Raw genomic sequence first — 16418 nt, 5'->3', positions numbered from 1 at the left:
GGCACAATACTGTCTCTTGATTAGATATTTAGTGGGCCAGGATAAAATCATCCATTCCTATACTATTATTTTAAAATCTGTGACGGCCAGATAGAACCTTGAAATGGGCTGCACCTGACCCACAGGTCGTAATTTGCCCATCACTACCATAGGCTTTTGACTTTATTTTGTTACAGAATCTATCTTTGCTCTTTCCAATCAAAATACTACTTTAACTACTTTCATGAGAATTCACCATTCCTTTTTTGAAAAAGGTTTTATTCATGCTATCTACTCACGCACGAGGAGCTGGTTTATAAAATGAAACCATGCACTGGATATTACTCTCTCGCCCAGTAGTCTAAATGTTTAAGTAGCTTCATTAGCTTTGGGGAAAAATATGATTTTTACCAGTCACTTTTGTTACTCCAAACTGAGATTTCAATCCACCCAATCTTAATGGTGGCATTGCCTTTTGTTTTATTCATTAGTTTGCTTAACTTGACTTTCATTTTTGCTCTTCTCAAATCAGTTATTATAGGTGATATAACTAATAAACATATCACATGATTTTTAGTCAACACTTTTTGTCATTCCAAATAATAATTTGTGCTACCTCTATCACTTTGGTCTTATCTTGTTTCACTCTTTCATTCTCGCAGTCTGTAACTGGGTTACACATCACCTTTTTAAATGCGTTAATTAGTTCCAAAACTATTGCACGATATTCACTTAACACTTTGTCTCCCTTGGATTTTTGTTTGTGGTGTACATATACGAGGTTTGTTTGAAAAGTATCCGACCATTAATTTTTCGAGCATGAACATATGAAGGCGTGGGTTTGGTGCATGTATGTAGACAATCCTTGTGCACTTGCCTGAACTGTTTTCTCGCCTAGAAATGCTGTCAATCACCGGCAGACTGCAGATGAGTGAAAAACTGAGCGGAGTCAAATTATCATTTTTGACAAAATGACAGGAAAAACTTTAACGTTACTGCATTAATTATAATAAAGCTGCTAATTGCAATGCAGAACATCTTGGTAGTACTCCTTGGTGATGGCTGTGCTGTGCAGTGCATACTTGTGATGAACCACGCCACTGTAGTCAAAGAAGACGGTCAGCATGACTTTGGCATTGCATCTTCTGAAGACCAAATCGTTAGTCAAAATAGAATGAAAGGATCCAATGCTAATGCTCGCCTCGTCTGCAAGTTCTGTGATCATGATTTCATGATCTTGCATCACCAGTGTCCTCACTTCATTAATAACAATCACATTTCTGAATGTTGAGGGCTTACTAGAATGTGCTTCACTCCCCCATTGATGTCTAGCCATCTTTGAAGCAGTTGTAGGTCCTTTATCGGTGTGCTGACCATTTTTTCATCTCCGAACCAAGATCTGTTATATCTTGTGGATTATTTCGACTTGGGAATCGCCAAGCTTCGCACAAAATTTGATGCAGTAGCATTGTTCATGTTTTTTGTGCCATTTTGCCGAAAATGAAAATGAGACAGCATTCACTTACACTTACTCACTCACTGGCAGTCTGCTGACAACTGGCAGCTTATGTAGGCAGGTAAAAATTCAAGCATAGGCACTTAGGATCCGCCTACATACATGTACTAAACCACGTCACCGTAGCCTCATTGGTTCATATTAAAAAAATTATGGTCAGATACTTTTTGAACAAACTTCCTATATACAAAGGGAAGGATATATCTACGTAAAACAATACAATAACTCATGACTTCAAATACCTTGAGGAATGTGCAGAATCGATATGGTAAATCCAGCAATCACGTCGGGCAATATGTATTGTGCTTTGTAATTCGGCAGCCATGACACTACAGGAAGTACAGACTTAATAAATGTCACAAAGCACGATAAGCTGCAATCACAGTTCGACTTGAAGTTCTTTCTCACCTGAAAGAAATACATTGAATACATCAAAATTTATCCGAATATATTTTAAATGTACTTTTATTGAATTAAAAACAAACATAAATTAACACATAGTAATATTCAGCCACTTCCCAACTTATGAACAGATTCTGTTTTGAGCACTACTACACTCAAATCAAAATTATCCAAACCTTAAGAGCAGAAGCACAGCTAGTCCTATTCAAAATGGAACCTACAGCCTAAGTTACGAGAAAATAATGTTGGAGGGGAAAATTTCATTCCTAGAAATGATTGATAACACTATCTGATTTGAGTTTCTTTTTTATACGATTAGGATGGTTTTTGTTTCTTCTTTCTATTGATAACACCATTAATAATGTGGGGTACATTACACAAAGTTTGGCGTTTTAATGCTTTTAAAAAAACTCCCCCATTGAGAACAAGCATGTCTTTTTTTTATCATTTTTATGATTTAACAAAGTGATTTCATAAATTCACTGTGATTCTGATGATCACTGCAACATATTTTTAGTGAGAGATCTTTCACTACTCAAGCCACGGCCTCTAGAGCAGAGGTCTTCAACCTTTTTTTCTAGTTGCAAGCACTGCCAGTACCCATCATTAAAAAGCACCCTTACTGCGAGTTTGACATACAAATGCATGAAATAAGGATGATTTCAGTTCTTGAATGCAATAAGTACAAGGTGTTCAATTGGAACATTGCTCAAGTGCTTGTGAGCATGAAATCTGAAACAAGCATAGGGCACGCTAGGTGCTTCAGAGAGCAACGGGTTAAAGATGTCTGCTCTAGAGGTTAAAGTCAAAGTCACACACACAATAGGTTTTACTATACTCCAAGAATAGGCCTATTATATTTTCAACTATATTATATAATAACTAGGGCTCGGATCTTTATGATACAAAAAAGGGCTATTGTTCAATTTCTTCTAAGAAATAATTGAAGAAACTTATTTATAAAGGTTTTTATAAAAATTCGGGAAAAGTTACCAGATGGAGCAATATTTGAAGAAAGCTTGTCATAAAGCAGACTCTGCAATCTTATTGCTTCTCAAACTGAATTCCAATGTAGCTGCACGTTGAATCAGTTTCGTGCTGGAACTTAAAACATATTTCACAAAATATGATGCAAACACAGTACCATTGGTCAATCTTCTTTTAAACTAAGCACACCTACGGTCTACGTCACTAGGGGAATTTACTATCATTTTACCGCCTTTCAGAGTTGTGCCAAAAGTATGTCTATGCAATTACCTGACTGACATCCAATATACTCAACCCTCTGAGTGCATATCTAAAGTGCAGCGTAAAGTTAGTATTACTAAACCACACATGCACCTCGTCCATATTTCTCTGTGAAACCTCTAACGAATTGGTACATGCTGGAATGTGTCTGTACGTGTTATGAACCTGACATGAAGTTTGTCTCTGTGTAATGTTTATTGTGTGTATGTTGTGCCGCAATCAGTTTGTCTAACTACGAGTGAAGTGTAATGATTGACTAACTATCATTCTAGGCCTGTTGGTTCCTGTGACTAGACATTTTAACAGGGAGATTCACCTGAATTCATGCCTCGAAATCGGGAACCACAGGAAACTAACTTCAGCCAACCACCACTGTGGTGACGGTGTGGTTTCAACCTGGGTCCTCACAATGTAAGTCATCACTATGACGACTACAGCGGCCATGAAGTCAGTACTGCCATCTTTATTTCAAATTGTGTGTGAGGTATAATGGTTAAATATTTGTAGTTTTAGACAATGGGAGGCAGTGATCTGGTGCCCCAGCAACGGACCAAAGTTTTTGCTTTTTGTTCGTTCGAAATTATGAGGGGAGGTGCCAAAATAGGTACTTGCTGCACGTGACAGCGCCAATTTTCGCTATTGGTTGCAGCAGTGACTCTAGGATCTGCTGCGAGACTTCTTAACAAGGAGACTCTATTCACATTTGCGCCTGAAGCTGGGAAACCAACTTCAGCTCACCACCAGTGGAATTTGAATCCAGGTCCTCATGATACCAGTCCATCACAATGACTGCCCACATGATCCCACAGAGCTTACCACCAGTGCTAAGAAGATCCCAACAGCTTCAAAAATGCCCAAAATATGACGTCATAAAAATCCGACAGCCCTAATAATAACAACAATCAATTATATAGGACTACGTTTTATTTATTCCAAAGAGAGGAGTTAATTTTACGAACTTTCCGCGTGAAGCTCTCCGGCGGTAGTAGACCGTAACGCTCTTGGTGCGATGTGGCGAAATCGTCGGACGGCAGGATGATCGCGGCCGCCGATGACGAGGAAGCTATTTTCTTGCCGTCGATGTTGACGCTGTGGAGGTGCTCGTCGTTGGGGGTCAGGAATCTTTTCCTCTCGAGATGGTGCTCTTCATTTTTCCTTTTCATAACAACGCCAGCTGCTCCGTTCAGTTTGCTCTCGCCGTCCACAAGAGGCGACGACGTCTGTGACCTTTTGTTGCTGTCCGACGACAGAGGGCTGAGGGCGGCCTCGTCACTCGTGACGAATTGGGTATTATAATAAGCGTAGCTGTTCGTCGCCGCGACATTCTCCGCCGATTGCGTATCGCCCCTGGAACTCGCTGCTGTCACCTTCTTACGCCAACCAGGTGATGCCGATCTGTTGATTTCCTCATCGTTACGCCACTGATCTTGCCACTGGTGGTCACTTTCGATACCGGTGATCGAGCGCCATCTAGTGGACTCGTTCGGAGATGCGGATTGTAGGATATGCGTCCGCTCGGGATCCGGATTATTTCGCCCTATTTGACAAAAAGAAGAAAGGAAAAAAAGCAGTCAATATATGTAGATTAGAAAGAGATAAAAAGAAGAAACCACAAACACAATCACAGACACGCGTGGTCAAAGCCGTGCAGACAGTCAAGCCCGTCTCGATTAGAAATTCAAACGTGTTTATCGAAGGGATTGATTTCTCGTCCTAAAGCCCATGACAGACAAAGAGGACGTTAATTTGTACTGTATTGTATTGCAGGGCTTGACAAATCAAAAACATATCTAGGGGCCAACCAAATTTCTTAGGAGTCACGCATGGCTTTTTTTTTATAATTAAAAACAGTCCTGAACCATGTTTTTTGCGACTTTTCTGGGGCTCGATAATTCTTTCTGCGTTGAAAGACGTGATGAAATCGGGAAATTTTGTTTCGTTCTTAGACTGATTTTGCAATCACATATAGAATATTTTAGGTGCCAACAGAGGCGTATGCAGGAGGGTGCTCAGGGTACCCATGCCCCCACACCCAAGCCGACCAAAAATTATTTAAAAAAGTAATATTTCGGCGAAAAGAATTGAAATGTCGAAAGAAAATACCCTTTATATGCTATATTAATCAATTTCTGTTAATTTAAATGTTTTGTGAAGGGGGGTAACGTAAATCTTCTCGGAAAGAAAATTTTTGTCTCAAGTCCCCCTCCAAAGGTGAGTCCTGAGTACGCCCCTGGGTGCCAATACCGATTTTCTAGTCACCATGGTGACCTGGCGCCTGGGATGTGTCATGCCCTGGTTTATCGTTCGTGTTTCATTGTCGACATAGGCGACGGAGTATTTCCCTGAGAGGGGGGTTCTATATTTTTCTTCGGGGTGGGGGAGGGGGCATTTTTACTGCAAAAAATACACCAAAATCTTGGCTCAAAGGAAAAGGGGGTACTGCGTTGTGTACTCCAGGGGTGGTCACCGGATTGTTTAGAATTTCGTGTGGGTGTCCTTGAAATACAAGATCGATTCTCGTTTCACTTCATCGGTTAAGCTGGGTTTTCTTGGGGACAGATTTTTAACACCACGTGCAACGTGAATCGCCCAGCGTGACACGCCGTTCACTCACCAATAAGAAAAACAGTTCGACTCTGTTTGAAAGAAAGAAAGTACGACTGTTTCCTTACAGAGCGCAATATACCTCACGACAGCGTTTTACGTCGGGGCGTAAGTGGCCGACTTCTGTAGGAGACAAATCTTCTCCGCGCGTTTCGCCGATCTTCTCTTCATTTTTGTTGTGTTTTCTTTCCCCTCCCTTCAAACCGGAGCATGCAGACCACTGAATAGCTAATACATAGAAAGAGTCTCCGGCAGAATAATTTGAGCCGCTAACCTTAAAAAAGAAACCATTCTATATAAAGTAAATCAATAAAAATTGATTAAAACAGCACACACACACATTGGTATTTTCTTTCAATATTTTATTTTTTTTTTACAAATATATTTTGCATTTCTGATCGTTTCTGGTAGGGGGCACGGGCTTCATATGCTTCTGCCGCATACATTCGGTGGTTCTTTATTTGCTTTTGGTCGGTAAATTCTTATCAACTGGACAGAATGCTATTTATTGTGAATAAGCGTTTCTGTATTCAACATCGTTGGCAGTTATTTTCAGAAGCTCCATGTTTATTTTGCGTGTCACCGGTAGAATTGTTTTTGTCGCCAAGAAAATATGGATATTGGGAATAACCAAGTGATAAGTGCCGTACCATTAAAAGAATATTTAACCCTTTAAGTGGTATTATAAATTTCACTGATCCGCATTATAACTGGCACAGTGGAAACAACCAAACCCTCTGTAAAATGCCGGATCTTTTTTAAGACTTTTTCGGTTTTGTACAGGTGAGAGTGCCTTCCTCCCCAACTCCGAGGACAATAATATGAAAAGAAAAAAAACCCCAAGAATGAGAGAAATACTCTTTTGATATCATTGTACACATATTCCAAAACTACCCGAAAGACGCGCAAAAGAGAAGTTATATTTTTGGACATGTCTCTCTCCTTCTACCTGTAGTATCAAAACGTTACTAATAGCTGACTCCGCCCACTGTTGCACGCTGGGTGGGGTGGGGGGATGAAACATGCTCGAAAATGAAGCCCCACAATTAAAGCTCTTTGGGCTCACCATTGCCGAAATAAGAAAGCGCTAATGCAAACATGAGAACAAGCTCAATCAGTATCAGTGAACAGTGACGACCTGGACGGGATTTGAACACCGTCTTCCGATTTCCCGAAACTTGTATTTTATCTTCTCTAATCATTATGCTAAATGTATACATGCAGTGTCCTCAAATAAACCTTTATGTATTGAAAAAATATATCCATTAAAAAATGTGTGTTTTTTTTCCTCGACTAGCCAATCAGATTGCTCAAAAAAGCACGTGATGTCACCGAAACTCAAAATGGCACAAACATACTTGAACTGATAGAAGGCAAATCTTCAGAAAAGGAATATAATTATTTAAAAAAAAATTATACCTCCTCTAAGGACAAGTCAAGTCATGTCAAGTGAAATTTGAAAAATTATCTAAATATAATGAATAAAAATTCAAAATATTTACTTTGTTGGGGGGGGGGGGGTCAAAGGACCCACATTTTCATTTACTTTATTATACAAATCACACATTAAATGCTGTAAAATTATGATTTATCAATTAGGTTTTATGACATAATATTGACGTAATTTTTATAACTCATAAGCATTCCTGTGTAGAATATTGTTATCCGTGACAAGCGACCGACACCAGTAACGTGTACGTCTGTCCACACAAGTCATTTTTCAGAGTCGTCTCAAAAATAAACTTCACTCTCAAAACTCAAACTTTTTCAATTTCAGGACCAAACTGTCTGGCAAACTGATCTCCTTACCTGAAAACATCAACATGTCTCGGTTTCGAGTCTAGCCAGCTGTGCGCCCTCTTTTCTTTGACGATGTCTCTGATGATGGAGCGACACACCAGTATCTGTAGGCTCCTCGAGATAGAGTGACGCGGAAAAGGATCAGAAAAGCTCATTTTTATTACAGATTCTGTCTTACCCACGAGAGCTACTAGAGGTCGTTCGTTGACTGCTCGAAATAAAACTCGAATTAAGGACGTTTTCTCTTGTGTGTTTCTCTCTTCCCACCTTTTCTCTCTCTCTTTCTCCTCCTTCCGTCATTGTCACGTACGCACGGCGTGGATTGTGCTGTCAGCTGGAGCTGCCGCCTTACAACTGTCTGACTGGTAGTACATATTTACCCATTTTGTCGGCAGCGATTAATCATGGTAAGCCGCGCCTGCTGCCATTCATTCATTTAGCTTCATCACGCACAATGATATCGTGATAATGCCGCTACTACCACTAAACCATACATGCACCTCGTATCTCTTGGGAATTTCTAACGAATTGGCACATGCAAGAATGTATGCGTGTTCTAAGTGCAATTTTGGCCCTGACGTATTTATATTGTCAGAGTTGTGCCTGTTTCGCTCTCTTGCTGGTGCTGCCATCTGTCTCCCATACTCTGAAGTTAAGATGGTTAAATGTTTGAATTTGATAGTGCCATTAGAAACTAGAACTTCGAGCACAGCATTTCCTTTTTGATGAGATCACACCAAACTCTAAATGTGATGTTATCCTTACGGGAAAACCCTCTATTGCGAAGTCTGGAAATCAGTTTGGTTATAATGTTTAGAATTATAGGTACTTGCGGTTGAGCCAACATTTCAGTCATTTTGTGGTCCGGCGCAAAAAATAGTTTTGCAGTGATCTGCAATACAGGTTTGCTCAAGATGGCACAAAATGCGTATTTTTAATTGCGGCATATATGCTTCTTCAGTCCTTTCAGCGGCATAGCAGAAATTACTAACCCTTCCCCCATAAAAGCCATATCTTTTCCAATAAAGCAAATAGACTTTCTTCTGATTTCAAAGTGGGAGTGGGGAGTCGTAAGAAAAGTGTTAAATTAGGAAATAAAATTTCAATATCTAGATATCTATATTGGATATCTAGTCAATGCACGACCTCCTATATAACCTGTGGACGGTTATCTAGGTGGTCGTGGTCAATGCCGCTTGAAGGGTTAGCACAATGCGGTGAGGTCACACACATCGGATATGCCAAGTACACCCATCAGTGCCGTCTTAATGCATGGGGCGCACCCGGGCCTCACAAAAATGAGATATAGTTGAAATTTTCGAGGAGTATGCATGAAAATTTGCCTGGCCTGGTAGGGCCTCAGAAAAATCTTTTGTCCCGGAGGCCCATGTTGCTCTTCAGATGATCCTGTCGACCATGTGGATTACACGTGCTAACTTAACCATTTTAGTAGACCGTTCCTAGGTTTACGCAGATTCGTAAGGAAGCACGTGCGATTTGGCGCCTGATTGGCAGGCAGAAATGACATTATGTAGATTTATCGCTTGAAACAGCCATTTCAGAGGGCCAGGTGCAAGAAATAATTTTGAATCCATCTGCGATAGTTGTATATATATATATATATATGTAGTTATTACTATTTTTTTTTTCAATAACGTGATCCTCACGTATTCGCAAGAGATCCGTCAGAAAAATACGCAGTTTTCGAAAACGAGATCATAAAAAATCGTCCTTGTAACAGAAAGACCGAACCTTTTTTTTTTTTTTGCTTTATCCCTTTCAGACATTGGTGCCCATAGACTAAAGATATTATTCTAACTCTGTGCTGGTGCCACACACAATCCCTGGAGGGACAGAGCCTGCGTCGTGACTGGTTTGTCGGTGCCTCACACAAGTGTGTGGGTGCTTTTCCTTATTGTAGATTTTCTCAACCTGGACTTCACGGAGTTCAGCTTTGACTTAAAGGATTGTGTAAGTTCCGAGTTAGAAATATGGTGAATATAATATATGAACTTTTGGGAGCTTTCATCAGAGGGCAGCATTTAAAGTTGAACTTTCGTGGGTTTTTTAAGATGGCTTGTAAGAGAAAGAAAGTGATTCCGGGAAAAGTGTGATTTATGACATAAAATTTAGCAGTAAAATTCTGGAGAAAATTGCATGTGGATATGAATATACCCTGCATAGAAAATTTGAAAAAAAAAAAAAACGTAACGATTTTCCGACATTTATGTTTTTTTCTTTGCATTTTTATGCATTTTTTTTCTTTTTTTGTATAAAATGCAAAAACATTTCGAAAAATGAATTTGAAATTCAAAAAAATGAATGCTCGGGTGATTCATATATAAGCTTTCCTTATCACATTATCGGGATTTCGAAATCAATCAAATTCATGCAACACAGAAAGTTAAAGAAAAAAAAAACCATTTGTTTTGTTAAAAAGAAAAAATTTCGGCATTCTTAGTACGGAAAAATATTTGTAGTTCCTTTTTCTTTCTTGCAGACTCGTGTGATTGCACCTTTCGCATATGCTTTAGAAAATACACTACTAAACCATACATGCACCTCGTTCATATTCCTCTGCGGAACCTCTAACGAATTGGTACAAGCTTGAAATATGCGTGTACGTATAGTGAAACCTGACGTGAAGTTTGTTTCTGTGTAACGCTTGTTAGGTGTAGTGCTTTCTTTCTTTCTTTCAAACCGAGCACAACTCAGGTCTATCACCATCTATGGGCGATTTACTACCTAGTGATGAGCTGTGCCGGAAGTGTAACTGTGCGTGTACCTAACAGTCTGAATGCGTATGTAGTGTTGTGTTTGATTTTTAGTGCTGCCATCTATATTTCAGAAGTGAAGTGAGTGATGTGTTATGATTGAATTGCATTTGTACTGTTTGTAGGTCTGTTGCTCTCTGTGGCGAGACTTTTTAAAGGGGAGATCGGCTCACTATGTGTAGTGCTGCCATCTGCCACCAGTTTTTTTCCTAACTAAGAGTGAAGTGCAATGATTGAATAATTGTATCGTTGTGTGTAGGCCTGTTGCTCTCTGTGGCGAGACTTTTCAATGGGGAGATCGGCTCGCATTTGCTCCTCAAGTTGAGAACCACAGAAAACCAACTTCAACTGCCCACACTGCGGCTACTAAAACACACTAAAAATGATATATACATTTATATTTGTGTATATATACATGCATTGAATACATGTTCTTTGCCCCCCCCCCCCCGGAAAAGTTGAAATGACGGCCCTGCCCTTGGAAAAGATTTTTCGCTAGTCACCAAGTATAGACTTCCAGTGCCGGACTCACGCATTACCTCCTAGAGAGGTTCTCCTATATGTAGGAGGCATTGACTCGGCCAGGCCCGGGGAGAGCGACCGCAGAAAAAGAGAAGTCTATGATCAAAAATACGTTTCTTGCGTTTTATCGAAGTCGCATAAATATACGTAAAATGTGGAGAGCCGAAAAATAGCTGAAAACGAACCTACGGACATTTATGAACGGCATTTATATGTGGGTTTTTTTTTTAAGATCATTAAATTTTTCAGGATATCGATGAATAATTCGCTCAAATTAAATCGTAGATGTTGATATTCATCATAATTTGACATTCAAATACAACGCCACAGCAGGCAAATTGCCCAACGAGGTGGCTGACTTAAGAACATCATGGATCCCCGAGCCATATTTATTTATTTATTTATATTTTGGAGACCCAACCTACTACTGCTACACCACACATGCCCGCCCGCAGAACCCCCAACGAATCGGTACATGCGGGAATGTGCGTGTACGTGTAGTGAAACCTGACGTGAATTTTTTTGTTTCTCTGTAATGCTTGTTATGTGTAGTGCTGCCATCTGCCACCAGTTTTTCTAACTATGAGTTAAGTGTTATGATTGAATGATTTATCGTTGTAGGACTGTTGCTCTCTGTGGCGAGACTTTTTAACGGGGAGATCGGCTCGCATTTGCGCCTTGAAGTTGGGAACCACAGAAAACCAACTTCAGCCGACCACCACTGTGGGGTTCGAACCCGGATCCTCGCATCGCGAGTCCGTCACTATAACCACTCGACCACCACAGCGACTCAATTCATAGTGTTTTCCTACAAGTAGACCCGAATTTAAACTTTTTTTATTTTATTTTATTATACATTGAATTTTATTTGTATATACATGTTTATTTTATTGTTTGTTATGTACTCGGGGATTTTTTTTTTAAACATACAGTCGAATCCCGTCATAACGAACGCCAAGAGACCGGAGGAATCACTTCGTTAAATCGAAATTTCGTTATAACGGAATTCCAGGTTACCTAGCTTTGTTCCTATGTAAACTTATTTGGGGGATTAGAAAAGTGTTCGTTAAAACGAGATTTTCGCTATAACGGTATTCGTTAAAACGGGATTCGACTGTATTTATTAGTGCTATCTTTTATGCATTCCCCCCCCCCCACATGTTCGTGTGTTAATTAATTTTTTTTTAATGATTACTGATTTCCCCGCCTTTTTTCTTTCCAATTTCATTGGTTGTTCGTATTATGCACCTAGTGAAGTCAGAGCTCTTTGGCCTTTCATAGGTCTGTATACAAAGTAAATAAATAATGATACCAATAAAAGCTAAGCTCATTAAAAGGCTGGTAAAGGAACAGGCGGGGCACTAAGGAACTACGCAGCACTGAAATATAGTCCTAGAGTCGTCTGCCCAAGAGAAAGCTCGAAGATTAGAATAAATTAACTCTGTAAAAATTTAAATATGAAAAAAAATGAAACACACGAGATTATTTTTTTACATACTCTTTTAAATGAATTATCAAAAAGTATGGATTAATGCCTACTTGCAATCCCAAAGATAAAGGAGATGTGGACTCATGTTTGTCTGATGCTTTGCTCAGCAGTATCAATTTCACGTTCATAGGTAGAAACGATCACGATGCAGTAATAACAAAACACAAAAAACTCAGGAACCCGCCACTTTCACTTCCTATTCTGAAGGCAGGTGACAGCACTTTCCAAACACATAATACGCATGCGTGAGACAATCATGAATGAGTTGAGCCAACTGTGTTCCCAATCTCTAGATCAGTGTTTCGCAATATGGGTGATATCCTACCTTGGGAGGCGATGTAACGAGCTATAGAAACACTACTGACACAACAGGGGATCCCCATGTGTTGACTTAGTAGAGAAGGGAGGGTTTTTTATTTTTCTGAGAAGACAAATACGTTTGAAAGACTTTGGTTTGGTTTAATTCATGCGGAGCCGTTGGTGGTTACGAGGCTGTTACTGGAACCCACACGTACATAAATATTTTTTAAACGTAGGTATTGAGACGCCAATAGAAGATTTGGCTACTTATTATATAATACATAGACTCCTATCTATACATCTAGCACAGTTCCGTCTTAACTCACGGGCCCACCCGGGCATAGCCGGGTGCCTCAAGTGCAGAGGTGGGGCTCGTGAAAATGAGATCTAGACGAAATTTTCGAAAGTAAATGTCTCGCCAGGTATAGGGGCCGAAGATAAATCACTTTACCCGAGGGACCCAGGATGCTCTTGGGAATGGCCCTAATCCAGCGTACACCAATTCATTAGAAATTCTTCTGAGGAATTTACAAAATACATGTGCAGCTTAGTAGACTTTAGCAGCAGTTTTGTCGGGCTGTTAATCTAAATTATCGTAAGTAGTTAGTATTTATTGCTACAAAAATTGAAATTTAATCCAAAAAATCTTTTTTAAGTTTAATTTATGCTTCTTGTACTCTTGAATTTATCAAAACAGTTTATAGATAGGAAGGTGACATTTAATCAATATTTTAGATCATTTTCCCTCCACATATAATTTATAATTCTATACAATCGTATTTACGCAACATGGGATTCAAAATGAAAGTCTGCAGAGACTGTCTACAGTTGCGAGAATCGCATTCCTTTTTTTGAAGGAAAAACCTCCCGTTTACTCTCGACATTGAAATAGTATCTCAGCAGGTGTTAAAATAAAGATCAGCCGAGAAAAACATTCTCCTCTGCAAATATTGAAACTCTGTCGGAAAGCTCCCTCGCCTGAACTTGCAAAAATGCTTCCAAACAAAGTTTTTAATATAGCAAAAAGAATACCCCCCTCTCTCTCTCGCACGCACAGACAACACAGGACTGACTGTACACGTTTAATACGTTAATGAACGTGAAAAATGCTTTATACACTAATGATTACGGTAAACACTTCATCGCCAAAAGTTAATCAAAAAAATCTTCAGTAAATGTTTTCCATAAAATTGAGTGTTTACTTATATTACCTAACATATGTGTTGCATTTTAGAGCCGGCGTCTTCGGTCTGTTGCTCGCGTGCACCGCGGTGCGCATCGGAAACACCTGTGTTTGATTTCGTACTAGCGAGGTATTGATGGACTACCTGACCGAATACAAGAGCGTTCAAGAGCTAGTATCATGCTGAGTGGATTGAAGCCTTATGGGTAATTTTCTTCTAATGAAATGACTATACAGGGAGTCCTGTAAGTGCTAATGCGACCTTTATCACAGTTTGTCGTAGAAGCATGGTTTTAATTTTACAAATGCTCGAAATGTGTTCAAAAATTGCTCTGCACCAGTTGTGAGAGTGAAAATACAGTATGTATATCACAAAATAAAAAAAAATTCAAATTTTTATACGGTCCCCCTATCACCTAACTTCTAATTAGAAAGTTGTTGCCCTCTTTTCAGAGTCCCACTGAAGAGATCCAATGTTTTTAACTGCAATATTCGCAGAGCTACTCGTATTCAAAAATCGGAGAAAAGTTAGGAAGGGAAGGTTATCCGTTAGTTTTGCTGTTATTTCCCAAATTTTCTCCGATTTCTGAATTGAAATATCTCAGTGAATATTGCAGTTGAAAGCACGTTTTCTTTTTTCTTTATCCAGAAAATACAAGGCAATAAGTTTCTTATTGAAAGTTATAAAACAAGAGGATAGTATAAAAATTTAGATTTTTTTATTTGGTGACACACACTGTATTTTCACTCTCAAAACTGGTACAGGGTAGTTTTTGAATGCCTTTTCAGCCTCTATTTTTAAATTGGAATCATCTCTCTACGACTGGCGGTTCATGATATAAAGGCAGCATTAGAACTTACAGGACATCATGCATATGTGAAGATCCTCAACCCTTTTTTAGTCACAAGCACCGCGTATGCCCATCTGACATATGAGCAAACTAAAATCCTCATAATGTACATTTTTAATGTAAACTGGGTATTTTATCCGGAAATCTATACATATTCCGTGAGTATGAAATCAGCCATTAAAGTCGAGTAATCTTGGATGATTCAGTGAGCACCAGAGCCGCAACTAGAAACAAAAATGCACTCGGCAATCCTGAACAAGAACGCATTTTGGTTGCTGACACTCACTTATCCGTAATTTTGAGCGAATCAAGATTGATTTCGGCATCCCATCCTGATTCAGACTTCGGGATACCAGATCCGACTGGTATCTACGGTTTTAGTGCACTGGTACTCACGAGCAACAAGTTGCAGGTACATGGCACAAACAGGGTCGTTTTAACAGCATTATAGGCCCTCCGCGTAAAGTAATTTTTCTGGGGCACCCCAGACGGCTAGAAGTAACTTCTTACAATTAAACACACTTACTCTAGAAAATTATAATAAGATATCTCAGCTGTTCCCGAATGGGGTGCCTGGACTCCCAGGGGTCAATGGCTTTCTTATTGGGGGGGGGGGTCCATGGTATAATTATAGAGTTACGATAAAGAAAATTAATGCCGCGTTAAAAAAAATTGATAAATTATTTAAAAGAAAAATTTTAATTAAATTAACGTGCAAAAGCAGTGCTGCAACGTTGGTAGACTGCAGTAATAATATTGTTTCATGATCTGATTATATTGCAATTACGGCAGCATCTCTCGATACTAGTATGATACATTGTTTTATTTCTTATGCAGTCCGGTAGATTGCATTGCTATCGCATCGCATTTACTAGTACTGGATAGGAAGTCCTCCATTGTTCGAGAACATTCTCTTTGATAGATATCTGTTATTTCTGCTGCTATGAATGAGCGGGGGTTCCAGGACAGACACAGAGATTTTCGGGGTGTTCACGACTAAATTATCTGGGAACCACTAAGATATCTCATTATCATGGTGAGAGCCCCTTCGGCAGTTGAGGCCTTCTAGCTTTGCCCGCGTGGTCCCATGCGAAAAGATGACACTCTGCTCGCTACCTTATGCATCAGCTTGAATTCCCAGAGTTCAACCTAATTTTTTTTTCATCAATTGTGAATTTTCGTCAGTGCTAGAATTTTTCTTATTTTTGATTCATCGACTTTAAATTTTCATTAGTTCTCTGAGGCTACTTCCTTCGGTAGATCCAAATTTTCATTAGCTTAAAAATTACTTCTTTCATGTTTTTTTTAGATCTGAATTTTCATCAACTCGAAATTTAATAAGGTTTTTGTTAATTTGCATTTAATTGTCTATTCGTATTTCCTTGAACGGACATTTTCCAGCATTTCCGTCCAAATGAATTTTCGGATGCCGATTTCCCTCCCCACACAAAATGTAAAATCGGGATAAAGAGGTTACAAAAATTATTTTTTTTTTCTGGGGGGGGGGGGGGGTGGATGAAAATTTCAAGACACCTCTGCTATCATTTTTACACTGAGTCCCGCGTTTGGTAAGGGTATCCCTGGCAGTATGGTCCGTATGGCAGTGAACCTCCCCATTCGGCTGATAAAAAATTCCGGGAATATTAAATTTGCGCATTAGATGGGGAAGATTAAGACAGAGAATTATGCGGCCCGGTATGACCAATGTTAAAGTTCGGTACCGAGCCGTGGCGCGGCAGTCAAGAAGCAC

At 39.5% G+C, this 16418-nt stretch overlaps 1 protein-coding gene across 5 annotated transcripts in view; it reads right to left on the bottom strand.

The window, feature by feature from the left end:
* The window catches only part of LOC149084552 (prestin-like), a 53270-nt gene that overhangs the window by 22075 nt on the left and 14777 nt on the right, over positions 1–16418 (bottom strand). For 4 of the 5 annotated variants that reach the window (XM_089234973.1, XM_089234972.1, XM_089234975.1 and 1 more), the window contains exons 2-3: positions 4105–4682; positions 1738–1903 (exon numbers count right to left, since the gene is read on the bottom strand). In XM_089234973.1, the coding sequence (XP_089091099.1) occupies positions 1738–1903; positions 4105–4682 (744 nt within the window). Of the gene's footprint in view, positions 1–1737; positions 1904–4104; positions 4683–7558; positions 7694–16418 lie in introns of those variants that run through there. The other variant, XM_089234974.1, reaches the window with a different exon arrangement.

This window comes from Pholcus phalangioides, unplaced genomic scaffold (assembly GCF_987345545.1).
Source record: "Pholcus phalangioides strain wild (caught in Gottingen) unplaced genomic scaffold, Ppha-v1.0 ptg000008l_1, whole genome shotgun sequence".
Lineage (NCBI taxonomy): Eukaryota > Metazoa > Arthropoda > Arachnida > Araneae > Pholcidae > Pholcus > Pholcus phalangioides.
This window is presented reverse-complemented; position numbering and strand designations above follow the sequence as displayed.